The following is a 24,766-nucleotide window of genomic DNA, read 5'->3' as shown; positions in this document are numbered from 1 at the left end:
TTGTCAGGTTTAACATAGTACTGTACACCATGTGTTAGATAGCCTTTTTTACTGACATGTCTTTTTTTTTTACACCATCCTAAAACAGCATAGAATCATTGTAATTTTCTCTTCTCTACCATTTGAATGTAAAATGTAGTAAAGTTGAAATGTCTGTCTCACCGTGTTTGGCAGGGTGACTCAAACCAATTGAGTCACAAAGAAGAGGCACATATTCCATCAACAAGAACTCCTTTGACTTGGGATAATACTTCTAGTGTGACTGTGACTGTTTAGCAACAAGTTATATCCCTTTACTTGCCTTTCTAATGGTCTCTCACATGATCATGATCTCATAATCTGCTTTTTACTGTCCTGTAGCTTAAAGAACACTTAAAATGTATGCAGAAAAATAAATTGTGAATATTTCAAGGAGTCAATATATTTTAGAAACACGTTCAAGTAGGTAGCTGCGTCAGCATGCGTAGGCTACAAAGGAACAGGTAACGGGTTTATTCCACGCTGAGAAGAAAAGAAAGGAAACGCAAGTTTTCGGCCATGGAGCCTTCTTAGGTGTGCAACAAAAGGAAACGTGTTTCCTTTCCTTTCTTTTCACCATGGAATAAACCTGTTACCTGTTCATTTTATAAACATTCTCTCTTGACATGAGAATCCTGCTGGTACTGTACAGTTAGTTTGAGGTGAGGGGATCTATTACTGCCGCTTTAACTTTTATATGTATATATATAGTTCTAAAACTAATTGTCATTAAAATAGTCTAGTTTTAAAATTACAGTGTAAACCTTGTGTTTCCTAGTATACCTTAAAGCACCACAAACCATTTTCTGTAGGTAGGGCCAAACACATTAAAGCAACAACCCTCGTATTAAGCAAAATACAAATGAGTATTTTTGATATCTTAAATGAATGTTTTTGAGGAATATTGAATAGCTGGCTTTCTTTTTTCCCCCCAGAATCCAATAATTCAGTGACATATTCAAGTTTTGACACTTAAAATATTTAAATTTTTCTTTTGTCTTACCTCATTCTTAAGAGTAGTATCAGTGAAAATTGCTTTTCCAGATGGAGGGTAAGCACTTTATTATCACTGTGTTCCTTAATTGGCATTTTTTTTAATTTTATAGGTAGTGAGAGATAGACTGGGCTTCACTCATGTGTTGCTTATTTTATTTTAGTGTTTTTAGTGATTTTGTTCTTTGGGACACAATCCATAGATCTGTTTAGTACAATTAAAACTGTGAGTAAATGTATCCTTTTTGGAAAAAGAATGTAAAAATTAAAGGTACCCTCTCTTGCATGTATCTGAATTCTTCACACAAGATAGCAGGGAGCTTGTATAGTTATTAAAATGTGGTATTTGGTTTTTTATCTTCTCATGTTTCCAATGACCCAGAAGTCATGCCTTTTTAATATGTGGTGGTTGAGAAATACCAGTGAGCATCTGGCTTAAAACAGTCCTTTATTGTTATTGAGCTACACAAACAGTAATGAGGGATTTAATTAACTTACTCATATACTGTTACTTTGTGGCTTAATTTCATTAGTTCTTCCGTCATTTAACTTTGTTTTGCCCCCAAGTCCAATGGAATGACATTTTATAAAGCCTTGATCTTTGGATTTTTATGTTGAATAACATTGCAGTACCACACTGAAGAGAACGGTATGTCTTCATATGAGAGATTTAATTCCAATTTAGATGAGCTTTCTGATTGACTTACAAGAATTTGGTAAGTGTCTTTTGTAGTAAACTTGTTCATCCTTTTGACTTGTAAGCATGTTTGACACACTAAAACAAATAAGGGGCAAATAAGGGGCAATCAAGGGACCATGGTTTAATGAAATGTCTTTATCCTTTTAAATGCAATTTGGTATTTTTAGAAGCATCTCCTTCTTGAGTCAGGCAATTTATTTGGAACCCTTTTTTCTTTTTTTTATATGCATAAAAAAATTTAAAGGGATGCCTAGTAGTACCTTTGTCCAAATTTAAATGAAGTCTTCCAGTTCAGCGGCTGTATATCGCTTAGGTTTTGGCATTTCTGCTTTTTCCTGAGGATGTACCTATAACAGCATATAGAAGCAAATAGAAGGTACGTAAACTTCACTGCATACGAGTCTGAACCCAGTGGACCTCTAGGTTTTCTGCAAAATAAAAATAGTACCACCAGATTGTTATATTACTTAGCACAACATTGATATGTTGATAATTTAAGTAATAATAAGTGCAATTAGCATTGCTTTGCATCATTTGAAATATTAGTTATACAAATAGAACTGGGCTGTATAAAATAGCACAGCTGATGAGAACCAATGTATGTAAATATATAAACATTATGACAAGGTAATTAAAATCAGATATTCCAATACAACTTTGCAGTGGATGATAATGATATTCAAGAACAAAAATTAAGTATTTTATCTTTCAGTTAGTCAAACTGATTAGGATGTGAGGCAGTATTACAGTGGGAATGTAGGCAGCAATAAGACTGCACAACTTTTATTACATTCAGAAATAGTCGTGATTTAAGTTTTTTTCCCCCCATTATCCTGGATCACCCTTTAGAGACTAAAATCAAACTGTTTTAAATCTCTTTAAAGCATTTTTGGAAGTAGATGTTGAAATGTTTTATTTTCTCAAGCAGTTTGCTGACATTTCTGTCAATGATGAATGAATATGGTTATTGCACCTCTGTTATTGGTGCAATTCATAAAAACTATGCTGTGAGACAATTCTAAAAATCTCATGACTTTCATGGATTGAGTATTTTAATTGCACTTGATTGTATATTTTCAAGGCAGAGGTCAGTGTGCTTGTTCTTCTGTTAGCTAGCCAGCTCTCCCACTCGCCAACAATTGTGAAAAATGTAGAGCTCTAATTGATTTACATCCTCTCTATAACAGTCTTCATCAGTGAGGTGAAGGTTGTATTCTTTATTTTTGATATTCACTTATGTTTTACATAAATTCTTTTTCAAATATTTGTATTTTTGGATGATAGTTTTATCCAAAGCATTTCATATTTACACTCATTTATACCGCTGAAAGTTTTTACTGGAGCAATTTGTGGGAAGTACAGTAGTTTAAGGGTACAATAACAGTGTCTCTGCTAACACCCAACCTTCCAGTTACAAGTACAGTAAGCTCCGCACTGCAGCTTACCTTTTAAAAGGCATTTTGATGGATCTAGACCTTATAAAATTCCACTATACCGTTCTCCCATATATAAACAGCACACTTTGTTCCTTATATTAATTGATTTATAAATAGAAGTTTATAGAGTTGCATGAATGTATATTGAGACTCTTTTCTAAAGTGAATCATTATTATTATGATGTCTCAGCTACTGCTTGCAAGGATGAATGAGTGCTTTATGTAAGTAAAGAGAATAGTGCTTTTTGTGAGTAAGGGTACCAATACTTGCGACTGTGGATGAAAATTGTACTTGCTCTTTTGTGCAATTTGCATTTCATTCTATCACTGTTTTATATAGTCTGAAATTAAGCATTTCCTGTCCTTTTATTTTATGGTTATGTATATTTTTACAGGGAGTGAAGCCTGGCAGTTTTGACAAGGTAGCAATACCAGAAGTTAAAGAGATCATTGAAGGATGCATTCGCCAAAACAAGGATGAAAGGTAATTGTGCCTTTATGGGAACTTCATATGAAGTTGCAGGCTGATATGTAGACATACTGTTGATCAATTTTGAGTGTGAATATCTGGGGTTTGAATTATTCTTTAGGTTTAAGTGAGTTTACTTATCTGGGAGGATTCTTGGAACATGAAACGTTTAATAGTATGTAGGAATAAATGAAAAACAAATAAGCATAAATTCTCTGTTGAAAATCATTGATGAATAGATGGTATATTTTTCTACAGTCCTATGAAGTTGTGGAGCTAAAATGAGATGTTAAAAGTAGATTGTTTTATAAATATTTTCACTTCAGATTGTTAATCAAAAGATTTAATTAGATGAAGTCCTTAAACATAATTAAAGGCTAGCCAGAAAGGGTTGTATACATAACAAAAGCACATAGTCCATCTTCTTTAAAAGTGGTGTATTATGATCTCAGACACAGGATTCAGTCTTATGCTGAATGTCTTCAGTCTTATGTGTATGCTTTATGTTGCGGGAACAATATCTCATATACGTGACTAAATGCGCTTGGGTTTTTCCAGGCCAAGGTATCCTTAGTTTGCCATGCAGCATTGATCTTTGTGCTCAGTTTTCAGTGAACTCACTCCCAACTTTACTATAGGTGATTGTTCAAGTAAACATTGTTGGCTTAACAGTACAAACATCTTGTAGGATCCATGCATGTTGCCGTCAACCCTCCTGTAGTGCTACAAAGTTATGGTTCTTAGCTAAGTTTATAAACATTGTTCTTAAAAAAAAACAGGAGTTAGAGGAAGGTTGTAAGTTATTTTTCAGTTAGGATCTGACTTTGCTGACTGTAACAACCATATTTTCCAATCTGTTTCAAAACTCTCACCTCAGTATTAAAATCTTTTGCGTACTTCCAATTTCATTTGGCTCACTTAAGACCAGGCCCAGCCTTAAGTTGTAGTAGTCTATTTTAGTGTATGCTATCTGCCTTCTTCGTTATTATCCTTTGCCATTTAAATTGCCAACAATGTACTTGTTTCTGTTTTCAGGTATGCCATCAAGGACCTGCTCAACCATGCCTTCTTCCAGGAGGAGACAGGGGTGCGAGTGGAGCTGGCAGAGGAGGACGATGGGGAGATGATTGCTATCAAGCTGTGGCTGCGTATTGAAGATGTGAAGAAGCTGAAGGGGAAGTACAAAGATAACGAAGCCATTGAATTTTCATTTGACTTAAACAAAGATGTGCCAGAAGATGTTGCCCAGGAAATGGTGGGTTCTTTTGAGAAGTCGACTGTTATTACCATAGTAGTTTAGATGCACAGTTTAAACGGAAATTTCTTGTGGAATGCATTTGTTTTTCTTGTCAGCTGATACCATTTATGTTTTTAGTTCACTTTTGCTTGGTTTCTTAAATTTATAAAGAATTTTTTTCTCCTAAGTTCTGTTTTTCCTGTTTCCCAGGTGGAGTCGGGATATGTGTGTGAGGGAGATCATAAGACCATGGCCAAGGCTATTAAGGACCGAGTGTCTCTGATTAAGCGCAAAAGGGAGCAACGTCAGCTTGTGCGGGAGGAGCAGGAGAAGAGGAAGCGGGAAGAGCAGCAATCAGACCTTCAGAAAGTCCCTCCAGGCTTGTCCCAGGCCCTGCAGACCCAGTGTGCTGTCCCAGTTCCTGGCTCTGCCTCAACCACTGTCCCAGTGCAGCCGGAGGCAGAGGAACCAGAGGCAGATCAGCAACTACAGTACCAACAGCCTGGCATTTCCATGACATGTGCGCTTGTTAATCTAAGTACTGCTCTTGCACATAAGTGTTGGAGCTAGGGCTTTATTGTGACAGTAAATTTAAAAGAAGGGGTAGAGGCAAGTTTGTTCTAAAGGGTTCTCAGTGATTTGTGGAGCAATAGTAGCCATAAAGAATGAAAGGTAGTTTATCTGTTTGTGATTGTTCAGGTATGCCAAATATGATCACTCATTTAATTGAGTGGAAAATCCCTACACAAAATTAAACAATTCACCTTCTTTGACTAGCTCAGGTTATTGGCAGTTTGTAAATGGCTGCTAATAAGTTCTCCAAGAAAGATGAGGTTCATCAAGGAAAATATTTTTTATATCCAGTAAACTTTCTTTCAGATGAATGTGGGCTAAACCACAATATAGACTCCTAAATAACCTTAACATGTCCAAAAGGTAAAACTCAATAAAAATGCCTGACACACTCTTGAATTCTCTTGTAGAATTTTAAACTGTGAATGGTGTAATAGGTTTAAAGGATTATGTGTAACAATGTAAGAAAGTCAATGATTGCTTTTTACTTTTTTAAATAATAATGTCAAAAAGGAACAAGTGGAAACGCATTGCATACCCTGATGCTAAATTCTAGCTTCTAATATTTTTCACAACATATTTTGTTCAGGTTTCAACTACAAAGCTATTAAAACAAAAAAAGCTTAGGATTCATTAAACTGTACTGAATGTCTCACTATTATTGTGTTTTCATTTAAGAAAATTAATCACTTTTATTTTCTATTATGTCCTTCATAATAGTTTGCCACATATAGTTTTACAGATTAGTATTACAGGTAACATTATAACAGTTATAAGAGGACTATTTATAGTTAATATGAATTATTTAGTATGGGAGTGAGCTTAATTTTATTATTTTCTTTGAATAAATCTGGTGACTTGTGTTTAGAAGCTTATTTCTGTTTCCTAAGCTGATGGAACTGCAGACAGTGGTCAAGGATCCTCTGTGTTCTCGGAGTCTCATCTGGGAAGCCAACCGACCATGTCTTACAACTCTCCTCCAGAACACCCCTTGTCCTCCAAGCAGTCTACAGGGTACCCTGCATCCAGTAGCCAGATCAACCAGCCGCAACAACACCAACAGCAGGGAAATTACCAAACACCATCCTTGGTAAGTGGACTTGTGTTAAGCAAGAGCAGATGTATATTACTGGCAGATAGTAAAGATGAACACTCCAGAATACAAAAATTAAAATGAACTGAATGTTAACAAGTTAGACATTATCATTTGCAAAGGTATTTCTTCAGGTAGGACTTGGCTGATCTTAGTCATGCAGTCTGGTCTCAATATATTTTTTCTTAAAAAAACATCACTTCAAATTCCTTTCTCTTGCACTATAAAACAACATGCCTTTGTTGGTGTGTGTCTGCAAGATAAATTCTAAGTTTAAAATGGTCTGTTTTTTAACTGATTTACTGTCATGATCACTTTTCAACAAAATACTTAGATAACTATTTTGTTGCAGGAGTGTGTAGGCTGATGAACAAGGTTGTGTTATTTGACAGTGGGTAAATTCAATCTTTTATCTTATATCAGCTAATATGGTAAGTTTAGAATTTAGAATGTAAAAAAATATTCTTAATTGCAGAGCTTTACTAACCTCTATGTCAAGCATCCTTATCCTAAATATTAATAGTCCCTATGTGAATTTCAAATGATCAAAATTTAGAAATTGTATTAATCATTTGAATTAAGTCTTCATAAAATCAAGGGATATGTTGGATAATAAAATATAAATCTAACCACCCTTATTTTGGTGGTTATTCAGAAAACAAATTAGACTGACTGGTCTAAACCTGTCTGTCTTGAAATGGTACAGCAGTAAAAATAATTTCATTTCTTAGTTGCAAAACACTGCAACTGAGAACAAAATCTTGAGCTTTCCCCTGGATCTTTAGTGACCATTTTCTAAAATCCAAGCCTTTGAATGGTCTGATCACATAAACAAAATCATTCAAAGAGTCCTTCGATCAATTTGACACAGGTAATCACAATGTGAAAACAAATTCATAAGTAAATGTTTTACAAATATGCTTGTGTAAAGAATGATAATTTTGTCATCCACTCTCCTTGCCAAGGGAGTGTAAGCTGTTTTTACTGGTGATGGTATTGTGGGTTTAAACATGACAGCCCTGTGTCATGTTTACCTGGGATTAAACTCATTATTGTTTGATGCATGTGGATAAAAAAGCATATCACATTCCCACTCTTCTGACACAAGCCATGCTGCTGCCATGCATCCTGTATCTGTACTCTGCAAGTATGTTGCCTGTAACCCTGTTACCCCTTCGCGCCATTTTATTTGTATTGCTTTTGCCATTGTTTCTTTCTTCTGTGCTATTTCCATTATTTTGGCTGAGCATTAATGCCATGTTTTGTGTACTTGAAAAGTAGCCAGGTTCAAACTGAAGTGGCCCATCAATCCAATTTTTCCTGCTTGTCTTTTGACCAATGATGTATTTACCTCCAGGCCTTTGAGAACTAGCATGATCATGAAGATCTGGCAAATCCGGTGGTTCTATGGTCTGTCGTTAGTAACAGGTCTTCTTTTTGTGTCATTGAACAAGAACGCCCCTCCCTTTTTGGACCTGGTTTCAAGTCTTAGTTTGGTTATGCTCGCAATGCATACTGGGACAAGTACTGGACCTTTCCACAATTAGAACTTTTTATCATTAATTTATAGCATTCCATGACTTTTCCAACCATTTTACTTTTTTTTTCTACTAGTCATGTGAATTACGGTTTGTTTTGCTCATTTTTCATGTGCCAAATACACTTGTTTCATGCTACCCATTTTGCAGCCTGGAAACTAGAGCCTGGCTGCAATCAGTATCTGAGTAGGTTATATGGTAGTCTTCAAGGGTATTTACTTAATAATGTCTATTACAGAACACCACTTGATTTCTCAAAACGTAGTCACAAAATAAAAAATAGTTAAGGTGGGTAGCTGCGTCAGCATGTGTAGGCTGCATAGGAATAAGTTATAGGTTTATTCCATGCTGAAAGAAAGAAAGCACAACATTTCGGCCGTGGGGCCTTCTTCTCACACCTGAAGAAGGCCCCACGGCCTAAATGTGTTTTCTTTCTTGTTCCTTTACAAAATAAGAAAGTTGTGCGTGTATGTTGAAGGAAGCTGGTTTTACCAGTTATGTTTATTAAGAAATACATTGTAAAAGAATCAAAAAATAAAATATTCAAATTTCAAACCTAGGCTTGTGTGGTATCACTATTTTTTACATTACGATACTCATGGGTTTGTATTGTTAACTTTAAAAAGTATATTCTCAGAACAAGATATCCATCATTGTGTTTTTTTTTAATGAAGGTAAAAAACAAATTATGGAAAATGAGGATTGATGGTCAGCTGCTGAATAGTTTGGGTGGCATTATTTAATGCCTCATAACCCTGGAGGATAATTTTATTTTATTTTTTCTGTATTGTGTTTTGGTTAATGTTTATATTCTGGCCAATAGTAAACAGTAGAAAAAATCTGCAGTTATAATATTTTTTCATTAGTCCTTTGTTTTTTTAAACAATGAAATATCTGTGAATGATGCCACCTAACATGTTTTCATGTGTAAACATGAAACATTAGGCTGGTTTTGTGAAAAACTGGTGGATTATCATAACTACTGCAAATATAGGATCTCTTTAGTTGCAGAAACATATGCTGTGTGTTTGGAGAAACAATAATGGCACAACCTTATTTCCCTCATTCCTTCTCATGAGCACCAGATCTACAGGTGACCATTGGATCCACCTGATGGCTCAGCTGTTCCATAAATTTGACATTGATCTTATAATGGCATTCAAAAATTAAACTGTTTTTATTTTTCTGGTCACATTAACTGATTTTTGTTCACATGATTCCCCAAAAAGAATGCCAATATTTCCTTAATTTTATACTTTTCCTTTGATCCTTAAACTGAATTTCATCTTCATGTGTGCTTTGTGAGGTTTGCAGGCATGGATACCTAAGCTTAAAAAACTGGTCAGAGAGATGAAAAGCCATAAGTGCTATCTTAATTCTGTGGCTGCCATTCTTGCAACAGACAATCCTTTAGATAATGCTGTTGGTTAAAGTTGCTTAATTTATGGTGTTTTCCAAGTTGTGGTTTTGCATAATTACCCTTTTCCTTGTTTTTCCCACCTCACTATTCAATTGGCAGCAGAACTAGCTGTTCATGATATAGAGTTTTTTTGTTGGTTTATTAGTTTGTTAGTTATATGGCTAAGCATTTTACTTGATTTTAAGGCTGTAATTAATTTTTGAGGATTTATATGCATTGTTTTAATTTAAATGATCTCATCCAGCGCCATAATTTCTTCTCATGCATATATCAGATAGTGTTGATGCGATAGGAGTTCATGATTTACATTTCTTGTAAAGATATTTTTCTTCTTTTTTGGACCCCTTGCCTGTAGAAAACAAAATATGTAGGCCTTTTACTGCTTCTAATCGTTTTATTTAACCTTATAGTGCATTTTTCACTAACTTCATCCTTTTCATCTCATATCCATTTTGCATTTCTGCAGAATACCATCAGGAGCTGTTGTTAACTGTGGGCTAGCTTCACTTTCTCATGTGTTCCATTTTTTTGATTGTTCCATTTATTGTTTTTTTTTTATTTTTGATTCCCTTCCTCAGCCTCCTCGCTGTGGTCGTAGCATGTCAGTTTGCGCCCCCCATCTTTACTCCATCTCTCCTCTGTCCTGCCCACCCAAGCCACCCTCCACTCCTCCACCAGTCCTGTCCGCTTCCCTCTCACACTGCCACGGGACTCCCATTGGAGAGACCTTTGCGGGACGCCTTTCCAAAGCACTGGAATGTGTCCTGCCCATGCATTCGGCTTCACCGCGTCGCCGTGCCAGCCTCCCTGCACTGTTTGCAAGCACTGTATGTTAGTGCATCTGCGGGCCACAGGTTATGTGACAAGGGCCACTGAATGAGCTGTTTCTGGGAAAGGCAGCAAAGAGTATCTGAATTAAAGAAAAATCATGTTTTAAGAAGTGATTTATGTCTTGTGTACAAGTGAGAGGGAAATCAGGGGATTTTCCTGTGTAGAATCAAAAGGTATATGACCCCTAAAAAGTAAATATTTTTGTTTCTTATGTGGTTTACTGGGACCTGTGATGCTTTCTGGCAGGCTACATAGAGAAGTGAGGTTTAAACTTCGCTTATAATTGATCTAATAGTTTTATAGATGGTAATTTAAGTATACTATATCTTCAGATGTACATGTAATCTTTCATTTCCTATGAAATCTATAGTGTAAGCCTCAGAAAAGATAAAAACATCTTTGCAGTGTTACCGTTTGCTATCTTAGAATAGTGCATGCCCTTGGGCATGGAGAGATGTTCACAGTCTAGGTATTATCATTGCTGTGGAAAACTAGTAAAGTTTGTGCTTCATTGGTGTAATACTCTTCTTAACTCTGGTTTTGGCCATTCTGGTAGCATTTGTTTGCATAATAAGTTTATTGAGCTACCAGATGAGCACATGCCCTGATACTAAAACAATATTCATATGACTTGGTAACAATTAGGTTTATTGTACTTTGTGCCAAGTGGTGCAGTGTTTTGAAGTTTTTGCTGTTTTCATTCATCATTTTAAAACTAGCAAGATTCAAATCTGTGCTAGTTAACTAAATGTAATAATACTGTTAGTAAATTTGTTTCAGACAGAAAAGAAAAGCTGATGAATGTCTAAGGAGTTTCATTAATCAGATACTACTGTGCTTCTTTCCCATTACATTTTCATTTGGTGCCCTGTGTTCATATTAAATACAGACTGTATCTGGTAAACTGCCTTTTAAACCAGGTTGGACTGTTTTGCTCTTGTGTCTGTATTTTCTGTATTCAGCTGGGTGAATTTTAATTGCATGTTTTGGAACAATATTAAAATTTATACGACAAATAGACATGTTTTAAAGTTTAAGAAATTAAACCATCTCCATTTTAGCTTGCGCTCTGTAATTAATATTACTATTAAATATATAACTAGGGACAAATAGTATTTGCCAACATGAAGACCAATACAGGCCTAAATACAGGTTGTCAAAACAGTGTAGGCATCATAATGTATTTTTTAAGCTTATTCATTCTTTTAATTTTGACAAATTGTATAGGTATAAAAGTAAAGGAACAAGTAAAGGTTTATTTCATGCTGAAAAGAGAAGAAAGGAAACAATGTTTTGACTGTGAAGCCTTCTTCCGGAGTCAATTTATCTAAGTATCCTGTTGGTAGATATTTGCTTCATACTTGATACGATGGCTTGTGCATTGCTGAAGTTAATAAATCTTTACTAGCTTTTCACTCAGTGTTGCTAGTCTTTTAGGCTTCAGATTTGTTTTATTAGTTGGATATGCCACGTATAGTTCTTATAATAAATTCACAAAGAGTAGAATATTGTTTTTTACTATTATATTACCAAAGGCAGTTTCTTTAAATCAAATTTAATATTTTGTTTCAAGGAATATCTTTTGAGGCAGAAAGCGTGAAACAAGAACGCAGCAGTCCATGAACCTGAAATGGTGCAGTGCATCACGCAGCTGTATTTAAAAAAGAAACTTTAGAATTTAATTGTCTTTTTTTCTAAAAAGATGTTTATTCAGTGACGTTAGGGAACAGTTATGCACTTATATAATGCTATATTATTGCTTTTAATTCTTACTGGATATGATGCATTTTCTTTATAAAGATGATCTATGTTGTTCATGTTAATGCAGCCACAGTCAATGACGTATCCTTATGGTGGGGGAGCTCCAGCCCTACCAGAAAACGCGATATTTTACCCGATCATCCCAGAGAGGCCTATCTCCTTCTCTCCTCCTCCTGCCTGCCCTCCTAAAATGGTCAATACTCAACGACGCAAGAGTACCTCCATTCTGGAAGCTCATACTCGTCATTTTCAACCAGCATACAGGACCTTTGGCAGCACCCTCCACTCATTTGCTGGAGCTGAATCGGTAGCTGGGAGCCATGAACCATCGCTTTTGCTTATGCCTGGGATGATACCCAAGCATCTTACTGAACCAGTTCGTGTACAGGGCCAGTTTGATCAGGTGTATGGATATAAAGACACTAGGACTGATGTTTCTCAGCAAGATGAGGCTCTGCATAGACTGAGTCAAGCTGCCATGCTGGCCAGTGGCATTCAGCCAGTTCAAGACCACTATGAGGCTGCGGCCTTTGGTGGCTACCCAGTGACTGCTCATCCACTGAACCAGCTCAGCCTGCACACAGCAACTGGCCTGCTGTATGATCCCTCCCGCACTGGACAGACATATCTGCCTGCTCATGTGCAGAACATGCGGTTAACATCTCAGCTGCCAACCATGAGTGTTTCGGGACCTGCCTCAGTCTCCTCTGCAGAGATGTGCTACCAGCATATTTCCTTCCCTCATTCAGCACCACCTGTGCTAGCTCACACAGGTGAGCCTCCAAGCAACAATATTTTCGAATTTCATGTGCAAAATGTCCCAGTGGATGGCAGTGGAAGTTATGCTTCCCGTCTTTACAGGGCACGCCATGGTTCCATGGACTTGAACCTAGAGGAATCTTCCTGCTCTGCAGGTCTGTATACCCGGCTCCAGCCAGTCACTGAAGAGATCTACAGCTATGTGAGCCCAGAGCTACCACTGCCTCCAGGGAACTTGCTCCTGCATGGCTTGAGAGATCGCAGTCCAGAGCCATCCAGTGACTCAGTAGCCTCTTCTGACACAAGCGAATTCCACTCTCCTCCTCCTCCTCCTCATGGCCACCATGGAGACGTCTCGGCTGCACAGTCCATCCCACAGACTACCTATTATAGCATTTCCCATGGCAATTCCATTGCTGCACACCCGAACCACCCAGCCTTTCTGTTTTTGCCAGCCACGGATTCTACTGGAGGGTCCGCTGCCCATCTGCACGTACTGGAAGGCTCCTGGGCCCACCAACTACCGATCCAGCAAGACCTTAGTTACACAGATTCAGCCCTGATGCTTCAGGGCTTGCCTTTGGTATTAAAAACACCGGTCTGCCGGTGCCTTGGCAATTTTGATTAATATCTCGTCATATTTTAGCCCTTTCCAGCTGTGCTTTCCAAATCTCTTTGACAATTGTCATATTGATCAGGTGCTTAGAAGAAATGTTGTCAATTACTTCCACATTCTGAACCCTCTTGGAATGTTTTTAATTTTCCTATGTGTGTACAGCTTAAAAAACTTGTCAGCTGATCCATCTACCCATCGAAACCAGTTCAGTCATGTATGTTAGTCCGTGTGTAACAATGGATTATATGTAAATTATATCTTGGTATGCAGACATATAACTATATATATATATGTGTGTATTCTTCATAAAATATCAGTTGTGCTTCTGAAGGTTCATTTTGATCTGTTAGGTAATCCAAAGCTCAGATGTACTTGGATGCATCTTTAGATGCCAGACAAAGCACCTTCTTCTGCAACATTATAGTAATGTCAAGCATGTGAAGGATGAAACCATCAGCTCAGGGCATTTCTTCAATATCTGCAGCTATTTTAACCTTAGATTAGAGACAATAATTCAATTTAATTTTGAAGATTGATGGAAATGTATACAAAGAGTGGAAGATTTTGGACAGGTTTATCTGTATACCTGTGGATCACAGGTTTACGTAACTAACCAGAAGTACATTTTTCTTTGATAGTAAAGTATACTGTTTTTTTTTTATTTTGCCAGGTACAGAGATCACTGTTAACTGTTTATTCATGCTGGCTGGAAATGGTTAAAATAAGTTTATGCTTTTTTTTTAAATTATTAGCACCAGTCACAAAAGTAATAATACAAAACTTCTATAGTCACATTTTATGTGTATTCCACTAAATTTAAGAACTGTTGAACTGTCGGTTAACCCTTAGAATGCTGGAATTTCCAGTGTCATTCCACAAACTCTACACTGCTTTATTCAGCTTTGCATCTTTACTAAAGCACTTACAAGAATTTTGTGATTCTTACTCCAAACGCCTCTTACTTTCATGAAAACAGTCCTTCTGTCCAAAAACAAAGGTAAGGTAGGTTGACTGTGAAATGCAATTATACTTGTCTGTGGCCTCTAAAAGAGCACAAAACAAGTATATTTGTTGCAGCCTTCTAAGGGTTGGTTCTGTTATGATGAGGCATAACTAGAACTAACTAGATTTTTAACTAGATTCTTAAACAGAAGAAACAATGCACTTTAGCTTAACCTTCACAAAAGAAAAGCTGTCATTCAGTAATTTGTGCATGAAATGTACTCATTTTCAACTAACAGCCATGTTTTTATGTATACATTCAGTAAACTAACTGAATGCTGTTTGCCCAATTCTATATGTTCTGTGTATAAATTATATGCAGTATAATTAAGGATCAGTAATAAAATTGAATATTGTGTGTTCAGCCCCATTCTGATTTCTGTTTCTATTCTTTTAATTCTAAAGCAGGCCCAGGTTTCCTGTCCATTGCCTCCTGGTGGTCCTTTAGCACCCACTTCTCAGTCAGGATCAGTCGCTGGTCAGCAGGTAACACTATTCCTTCGTAGTCTCTTAAATGACAACTTTGTTTTATCTTTCTCCCCAGATGAGTACTAGTGAATCTAGAGATGCTTCTTCTTACGCTGTGTTGTGTTTGTTTTTTATAGTATGGAGGTTACTACGTCCCATCGCTCCCTCCACAGGTAGAGAAAGACTATTTCAAAACCAGCACATTTATGTTGTTGTGTGAATGGTTTTATTTATTCATCTCACATATTTTGTTTTACTTCACCATGAAGCCTTTCTTTGGAAATCTAAATTTAATTTTGCTCAGGTTGGGAGTGGTGAATTATGGGAGGGTTTTAGGAGGCTGCAAAGTTTTGATGCATGAGCTCTAAAGGTAAGTCAATGATTTACTGCCTTGGAGTCAAATGAATAAAAGATGGAAAAATGTATGTTTTGCTGCTGTGAACATAAATTGTGGACAATTGAATAACTGTTCAGCGATGTTCCACATCAGAGTAACTCAGATGTTTAGAATTAAAAAGCTTACCATCTAATGTTTAGATCTTGTATTTGTCATTATTTATAAAAGTATATCCCAAATGTTTTAATGTACCTACACAGCACAGATACTCCAACCAGGGTGTAATTAGCACTAATCTTTGATAACCTAATGATATTGGTTAGGAATGTTGATAATTCTGGTCTATGACGCTAGCATTAATAATAATTGCTTACACTTATATAGAGCTTTTCTGGACACTCCATTCAAAGTGCTTTACAGGTAATGGGGACTCCCCTCCACCACCACCAATGTGCAGCATCCACCTGGATGATGCGACGGCAGCCATAGTGCGCCAGAACCCTCACCACACATCAGCTATCAGTGGGGAGGAGAGCAGAGTAATTAAGCCAATTCATAGATGGGGATTTTAAGGAGGCCATGATTGGTAAGGGCCAATAGGAAATTTGGCCAGGACGCCAGGGTTACACCCCTACTCTTTTCGAGAAACACCCTGGGATTTTTAATGACCACAGAGAGTCAGGACTTCGGTTTTACATCTCATCCGAAGGACAGTGCCTGTTTACAGTATATTGTCGCTGTCACTATTCTGGGGCATTAGGACCCACATGGACGGACTGCAGGGTGAGCGCCACCTGCTGGCCCCATTAACACCTCTTCCAGCTGCAACCTTAGTTTTTCCCAGGGGGTCTCCCAACCAGGTACTGACCAGGCTCACACCTGCTTCCCTTCATGGGTTGCCAGTTGTGAGTTGCAGAGTGATATGGCTGCTGGCTGCCAATTATAAGATTTATTTTAGTGGTTAAGAATTTTTTAAAATTTGCAGGTTGTTTCAAATATGCTTTGTTCGGGAAGCTTTTTTTAATGTAGCATTTTTGTTTTATAGCAAGGAATTAGCTGGTAGTCAGGATTAATTCTTTAGATTTTTAAGCATGTGAAAATAGGTACAGAGCTTGACAAGAACTGAAACTGACAGTTATAAGATTTTACAAGGTTGCCAAGGCTTTGATGGCCTCTTCCTTGTTTTTCTTTTCAGGTGGCTCCTCAACAGAGCTCTCATCTTCCTTCTTCTCAGCCCTTGGTTTCACATCCAATGCAGCAGCAGTCGGTTGGCACTTCAGGGCAGTCTGTGTCCCAGTTGCAGATCCACCAGGGTTCAGCACCCACACAGGTAAATTTTAACACCAAATAGTGAGTGCAGTATTTCTTTGCAGTAAACTTTTACCTCTAGAGACCTGAGCTCACGTTTTGGTGAGAAGTGTAAAATATGTTCAGTTCAGTGAACTAAGGATTTAGAAACCTTTCATCAGAGGCTTGCCCAAAGCTTCTTGACTGTTCCTTGGGATACATTGTTGTCTGTGTATTGTACAACATAAACTACAAACATGACAGAACAGGGTCACTTAATTGAATTTAAATGGCAACTACAAATGTCATCAAGGACATTTACTTAAAAACCTTCCGTGGGTCACATGATAGAATTTTCTCTATATGGAGAGTATGGAGAGTTTGTTACATGTGTAAAGATCAAGTAGGGCAGTAAGTCATTTCTACAGAATATCCAGGTTATAACCGACCTATAACCTATAAGCGTTTCATACTTCAGAAGGGTAAAGAACAGAACCAGTTAAGTAAAGGCTCTTCTAAAAGGTTTTGAGTCTAAATTAGAAGGAGTTTAGAGAAGGTGACTCTCTGATATCCTTAGGGATAAAGTTCCAGAGCTATGGGGCATAACAGAAAAAGGCCCTGTCAGCCATACAGTGTAGACAGGGACAGATACCAGAGAGACCAGAATTAGAAGAGCAATGATTGTGAGGTGGGGAGTAAGACAATAGTAGCTCAGACAGGCACTGAGGTACCAAGCCATGCAGAGCTTTATGGGTGAGCCTGAGGACTTTGAAGAGAACATACTGTAGTTTGTTCAGTGTGGACGTGGAAACTCCAGCGAGTAGAGAGCTACAGTAGTCGATTCGGGAGAAGAGAAGGTTTAAATCAGTTTTTCTGCAACAGATAACATTATAGGATGTAATCTAGCAATATTTCTGAGGTGAAGGAAAGATGTTTTGATAATATGTTGCACATGTGGGTCGAGTGTCAAGCCTTTATTTTCTGAATCAAATATCAGCCCCAAGTTTTTCAATTTAGACAGCATATCTGTTTAATTCAGCAAATAGTAACTGTGCATTAAAAGTTGCAGAAATATTTCAAGTTTAAGTTTGTTTGCTGCAGAGGTTGTCTTAACTTCTTTTAACTTAGAAAATCAACAAAACATAATTTGGTCAGGGGTGCCAAAACTTTTGCATACAACTGTAGGTACTTTTTAAAGTATAAGTAAGTAATGTATTTCAGAAAATAAATGTAGCAAACAAAGTAATGTACTTTGTTTGAATCTGTGAATCTGTGTTCTCAAAGACGGTTTTCCGAACTCATACATCAGAAAGACCACCGAAACCAAAATTATTCTGCAGCTAGGATCACACATTCTCCTTTCTCTTAACGACAGACTACTGTTCTTTTAAATTTTCTGCATTCATTGGAAGTTTCATTTCACACCTCTCTGCACCCATTCTGACCACACCTCTTGATTGGCCTCTCTTTCTGTCCCCTGCTCCCGCCTCTCACTCCTCCTCTCTCCCAACCTTTGTTCTCCCGCTACTTTACCTTTGCCTACTGCCCTGTCTCTCTCACACCTGAAGAAGGCTCCACGGCCGAAATGTTGTGTTCTCTTTCTTTTTTCAGCATGGAATAAACCTATTACTTGTTCCCTTGCAGCCTACGCATGCTGACGCAGCTACCCACCTAAAGTAATGTACTGTTTACAATTACAAATGCCAAGCATCTTTTGACATTCAGAGTGTTTCTGAGTGTGTAAAAAATGCCCTGTTGGGATTACTACTGAAGTTCAAATATTCTGGTTTAAGCAGTCTTGCTTGAATTATGGAATTTATTAGATTTAGTTGTGGTTTATTTTAGGAGCAAAATTCTAATTCCTTACTTCCTAAGAGTAGTATTATGAAACTTTGTCATCTTAAAATACATTTTAAGTGTTTTTATAATATCCAGCGTTCTCTATCAGGTTATCATTTTTGTACTATTTTTGTCTTTGGAACGCTCTCTGTTTTTGCATGGCTGTTAGCTTTTTGCTAGAGAGCCGAGCCCATAAGTTCTTTCCCCTTCATCAAGTGCTGAACACCTGCACTTTTTGTCCCAGGCTGCCTAGCTAACTGTTGTTAGCTAATGTGTCTTAGTCATATGGGTTTAGTGTACTGGTTTATTCATTTTTGATGAACTCGTGCTCGTATTGTTTATTTATGGTATTCCCTATGTAGTTTGCGGTTTGTGGCTGTGTGTATGGAACCTGTCACTTTCAAATTAGTATAGGGTTAATTGGTGGTTTGTGTTTTGAACAGAAAACATTTTAGCCAGTTTGACTTCATTGTTGAGGCTTCAAATCAAAAACTTTTTTCATTAATTTTTTTAAAACAGTTTGTGTTTGAACATTGCCCTTGCTCAGTCTCCCTTAAAGTACATGGCTTTCACATTTTGCTTATTTAAGTATTTATTATAAAGGTGGCATTTGTTTGAGCTACTGAGACACATTTATTAAGTCAGAAATAATAGTTGGTCCAGTACCTAACCTACTATATGGTAAAAAAAAAAAGTTAAACAACTTTTAAACTTGTTGAATATTTTACTGCAGTACATTAAAGAAGGTATTGTGTGTTTACTAAGGTAGCAATGCATTCACCTGCTACTTGCAGTTTCAGTGCTTTTTCTGGAGGAAATAGACACTAATTCTCTTACAGTGTTATTAGCACCCTTAGCACATAATAAGCACCCTCCAAAACTATCAGTTAACTAGTTTATTAGGTATACTTACTATTGTTTACACATTTTTCTTTATTTGAATGTTGTCTGTAACTTTGTCTGAATTGAGTTGTGTTGAATTAGGGGTTGGCAAGACAATTGACTTCATGAATAATGCACTGTTATTGGATCTGTTCTATTTCTATTTTAAACATTTGTGATCTAGTATAGCAGTATTGTTAGTGAATAATAAGTTGAAACAAATAACTGGATAGTTGCAATATGTGATGGGCAACTTTCTAAAGTGTTACAGTCAATCACTGAAATTCCTTGAAATACTATCCTGAAGAACTGAAGAAATATTTTATGGCATTTTTGGAGAAATGGTCACTTTCTGAAGTTCACAAATTTTTAAAGGATCAATTACAGTGGGTATAGAAAGTCACCACCCACTTTCAAAATGTGTCCGTTTTCGTGCATCACATTCTGAAAATAAAAACAAATTAAATTAGGCTTGTTCCATTTTTATTCACACACAGTAACCTACATTATCCAAGTGAAAATAAAATAAATTAATATTATAACGGTAAAATACCTTATTTGGATAAGTGAACACCCTCTTTACAATTGCATTTGTAAACTTGCTCAGGTGTAACCAATCACTTTACAGATCACAAAACAAACTAATTGGCTCCCACTTGTGATCAGTTGTTCAGAAGCAGCTTCAGAAGATTTTGATTAGTTTATAAGCAGCTGTTTCTAGAGGATTTCACTGCTTGGAAGTGCATTTCAAACCAAAGAATCTACTATGAGCACAAAGGTGTTTTCAAAAGAACTTAAAGGTAAAGTTGTAGAAAGGCACAAGTCAGGAGATGGTTATAAAGGTTTGAATGGTTATTCAAAGGCTTTAAGTATCCCATGGAGCACAGTCAAGACCATCATTAAGAAGTGGAAGATCAGGCTTTCCCTCCAAACTGGATGACTGAGAAGGACGGAGACTGCTCAGAGAGGCTACCAAGAGGCCGATGGCGACTTTGAATGAGCTACAGGCCTTTATGTCAAAGACTGGTCATTGTGTGCATGTGACAACAATATCACAAGCGCTCAACAAATCCAAATTGAGCTTTTTGGCCGGAATGTTACACTGTACGTCTTGCAAAAACGCAATACATCTTACCATCCAAAGAACACCATTCCTACAGTAAAGCACGGTGGTGGCAGCATCCTGTTGTGGGGGTGTTTCTCTTGAGCTGGGACTGGGGCACTTGTCAGGATAGAAGGGAAGATGGATGGAGCAAATTCTTGCAGAAAACCTGCAGCCCTCAGCCAGAAAGTCAAAATTGGGAAGATGGTTCACCTTTGAATATGACAATGACCCAAAGCACACAGCCAAAGCAACCGTACAGTGGCTGAAGGACAGGAAGGTGAATGTCCTTGAGTGGCCTAGTCAGGGCCCCGACCTAAATCCCACTGAAATCTTTGGAATGACTTGAAGATGGCAATTCATCAACGGTCACCTCGCAGTTTGACTGAGCTTGAACAATTCTGTAAGGAGGAATGGGCAAATATTCCACCGTCTAGGTGTGCAAAGTTGGTAGAGATGTATCCAAACAGACTCAAGAATGTAAATCATGCAAAAGGTGCTTCCACCAAGCATTAACTCAGGGTCTTCTTTCTATTTTGTTTTTCAGAAATTTTGCATTCTTTTTTCACTTGGATATTGCAAGGTACAATTTGTAAATAAAACTGGAGAAAGTTATTTTATTTGTCTTCTTTTTGGGCTTTAGGGCAACACAAGGTAAACATTTTGAAAGGGGGTGGTGACTTTCTATATCCACTCTATAAACATTAAATTATTTGTAATATATATGCAGTGCCTTGCAAAAGTATTCAGAAAAATAAAAAAGGCAATATGCTGTTTGCATTAGTATTCATTCCCCATGCATTTACTTGTCCCTGGCCTCTCTTCATCAGAGTGCTGCTCCGAGCCTGTCTGCGCAGCCAACACAGTCATGAGCTGTTCCCTTGCTTGTGTTTTGAATGCGCCAGAGAAATACTAGCCCTTGTACCTTTCATTGAAAAGGAAACATCTTTTAAGACAGGATAAATAACACTACATCCACAAGACGTTTTATGGGTGTGAACAAATTTATTTAATTTATTTTCACTTAGGAAATATTTTTTTTGTGAAATATATATCTGTTTGGACTGGTTAAATTATTTATTTAAATTATGTTCGAACAATTATTGACTTAGTCATTTTATTAAAAATAGCCTATAGCCTAATCTTTGTTTTCTCTCGCCTCGGATCAAGAATTGTTGCCACACAGTACAGGGTCTCTGCTTCAATATTGCTGAACCGCTTTTCAATGGCTTCCAAAAGTGTAGCTTTTGATGTTTTCACACCATGATCTGTGTAAGAACTTTTCCGAAGCCGATGTTTTAAAACTGTGATGGAGGGTTTAACATCTGCAGCAGTAGCAGTTGATGCAGAGATTTCTTTTGTAAGCTCTTCAAAAGGTGCAAGTAGCGACACCATATTTTCCATCAGCCCCCAATGGGTGGCAGTGAAGGTAGCTGGCAATTCGTAGTCAGCTCCTAAGAACCGAACACACGTTTGTGTTCAAGTAGACTTTGTAACATGTAATAGGTTCTATTCCACCTTGTTGGGACATCTTGTTGAAGTCTTTTGACAGGTTGGCAAAGCTGCGATTGAATACTCATCCAGGCAGATGCTGCACATTGTTGGTTGAGGGGAGTCCCCATTACCTGTAAAGCGCTTTGAGTGGAGTGTCCCGAAAAGCTATATACAGATGCAGCCATTCAAAGTGAGCGGTACAGACACGTACCGCAGGTAATTGGCTGTGGTGTCGCGTATCATGACGTAAGATGACGCGGGGTACCGCGGTGCGTGATTGGTTGACCGACAGGGGCACTCGTGGTCCGTTGGTCTGTCGTAGAAAGACTTACTGTAAACGTCTTTACTGTGCCCGTTGTAGATATTGAATTTTACCACTGAAGGGAAATCTTAGTAGCTGAGCATAAAAAGAATAGGAGCATACTGTAACGTGTGTGAAGGCCATAAACGATATTAATTTTGGAACATAAACATACAGTATATAGCTGGTCTTGGTACTTTAAAGAAAAAAATACACACCAGTATTCCATTTCTCCCTAAACATTTTAAGCTTCGAAGTCTTTAACTAACGTGATACCAGAGTCAACAAGCATACTTTTAGAATTTGATTAAAAGGGAATATAATATGGAATCGCGTATCTAAAGAATTTAATAACGGTATGATTATATCCGTGTACTGAGACAGGGCTGTGTAGGGCTGTTTCGCCTGCCTGTTCATGCGAGCTGTCTTTTAGCCTACTGGTCTAGGTGCGTGACTACCAACTGGCAGGTTGTGTGTTCGAATCCAGCTGGTGCTGGACTTTTATTTTAACTAACATTTCTTCGAAAAAATAGAATAGCGATATTATGGACAATCAATTGACTTTTATATTTCAAAATATCGCAACATGATCGATATTTGCGATATTTTGAACATATCTTCCCTTCTGACAGCGGTTCCTGCTTCTATTGTGTGTGTGTGTGTGCAACAGAGTAAATTTTTATAGAGAAATGGAGGCTGGACAGTATGCGTTACAATATAAACATTTATATTGATTTAAATCGTGTTCTGTTTAATTATGTGTTTTTTAATCATAATCAGGCTAATGCATTTCTACATTTTCTGTATGAACCAGCTTAGCGGTTCATACAGAAAGACAGCTTGTGTTTAAATTGAGTGTAAGGTAATTTATGCTTCTAAAGTCATGGTCAGCATTTATTATTGTACTGTGCTGTAAACTTTTTCTGTGCCTAGTCACATTATTTTATAGCGTTTTTATTGCGTTATTAAATCCGGTGGCGCTGTGTGTTAGTTTCCTGACTCCAATGTCACATGGTCTGTGATTGAATCCCATGGAACTATGACTTTATTTTTTAACAAACATTTCTTTGAAAAAAGGAAACGTTTCCCTTGGTCAGAGATTAAATAAAACCTCACTCGCACCAAACAAATTTATATTTCTAAATATCACAAAATACGTTCATTGTCTTCCAATCGAGTCGAGCTGACATTGGAAGCCTGCCACACCCGGACTGTTAAACCAACGCATTAGCACGTCAAAGCCCATTGAGCCAGTATTGCCTTTAGTATTCCCCCCCTCTCCCCTCAATTCAATTCAATTCAAGGTGTTTTATTTGCATGACAGATGGGTACAAGCAGTGTTGGGTATGTCTATTGTAACGCTTACGGCAGACAGGCACTGTGTAAGAGCCGGCGCACCAGAGCAGCGCACCGAGGGAGCGTCTGCATTTATAACTTAGTTTTTAAAATTAGTCAAGCAATATGAAGCATCTCCTTTTACTTTTAAGTCCCTTAAATACATTGAGCACAGCTTTCTCACCACTTAAGATTGGTTTTGATACCATCCTTACACAAAGCAGAAGGGAGATCTTAGTGCCTGAGCATAAAAAGAATAGGAGCATACTGCAACGCGTGTGAAGTCCATAAACGATATTAATTTTGGAACTTAAACATACAGTATATGGCTGGTCTCGGTACTTTAAAGAAAACATACACACCAGTATTCCATTTCTCCCTAAACATTTTAAGCATCGAAGTCTTTAACTAACGCGATACCGGAGTCAACAAGCATACTTTTAGAATTTGATTAAAAGGGAATATAATATGGAATCGCGTATCTCAAGAAATTAATAACGATATAATTATATTCATGTTGCAAAAGAACTGCAACGGACATAAAAACTCCCTTGCTTTTAACAGAGCGTTCCATAATTTCTAACTACGAAAATGCCAGGTGAAAGGATTTGTAAACATATTTTGTTAAAGCAAGTCAGTTTTTCCGCAACACATAAAATACATTTTTCCAAGAAAGTTTAGCCTTTGTCACTAATGAAACCACTAAATAAAGACATAAATATAGAAATCTTAAGATTTGTTTTATTTAATGTTGGTAGCAGGATGAACTGTCAGAGTGTATATTTTGTTGCAGAGTTGCTGCAAGATGTTAACAGTGAAAAAGGTATTAAGAAATGAGTTATTTCAAGATGAAAATTTTCAGAATAATTGCAAATCTAGCAGGATAGAGAAAGCACAGAAAACTGGCAGTTAGATTGATCAGATTAGTATGAAAAGTCATTTAGCAAAGGGAATGAGAAGAGTGACAAACTAGTATACTTTAGATCTTTTTTTCTGAACCAGGGAAAATCTGATCATGTTTCCCTATAACAATAATAAAAAACTTTATTTGATATATCACCATTAAAGGTGGCATCTCAAAGCAATACAGTAGATGTAAAAACAGATAAAAGGACCACAGATTACAAAGTAAATGCATATAAGAAAGACAAGCAGTTAGAGGTGCTACCAAAATTAGAAAATGAAGCAGATACAGACACTAAGTCTTCTGAAAAGAAAGGTTCTGAGGTTAGATTTAAACTGGCCCTGGTGTGTGTGTGTTTGTGTCTGTCTGTC

At 37.2% G+C, this 24,766-nt stretch overlaps 1 protein-coding gene across 14 annotated transcripts in view; it reads left to right on the top strand.

Moving 5' to 3' along the window:
• Positions 1–24,766, top strand: part of wnk1b (WNK lysine deficient protein kinase 1b) — a 171,110-nt gene that overhangs the window by 78,147 nt on the left and 68,197 nt on the right. For 8 of the 14 annotated variants that reach the window (XM_088646934.1, XM_088646936.1, XM_088646935.1 and 5 more), the window contains exons 6-14: positions 3,543–3,631; positions 4,652–4,871; positions 5,064–5,373; positions 6,317–6,516; positions 10,056–10,304; positions 12,137–13,411; positions 14,852–14,932; positions 15,052–15,087; positions 16,447–16,581. In XM_088646934.1, the coding sequence (XP_088503060.1) occupies positions 3,543–3,631; positions 4,652–4,871; positions 5,064–5,373; positions 6,317–6,516; positions 10,056–10,304; positions 12,137–13,411; positions 14,852–14,932; positions 15,052–15,087; positions 16,447–16,581 (2,595 nt within the window). The remainder of the gene's footprint in view (positions 1–3,542; positions 3,632–4,651; positions 4,872–5,063; positions 5,374–6,316; positions 6,517–10,055; positions 10,305–12,136; positions 13,412–14,851; positions 14,933–15,051; positions 15,088–16,446; positions 16,582–24,766) is intronic. The other 6 variants (XM_088646941.1, XM_088646940.1, XM_088646937.1 and 3 more) reach the window with 4 other exon arrangements.

Source organism: Lepisosteus platostomus, chromosome 9 (assembly GCF_059453375.1).
Source record: "Lepisosteus platostomus isolate fLepPlt1 chromosome 9, fLepPlt1.hap1, whole genome shotgun sequence".
NCBI classification, from domain to species: domain Eukaryota; kingdom Metazoa; phylum Chordata; class Actinopteri; order Semionotiformes; family Lepisosteidae; genus Lepisosteus; species Lepisosteus platostomus.
Note: the sequence above shows the minus strand (reverse complement) of the source record. Positions and strands in the feature narration are given on the sequence as shown.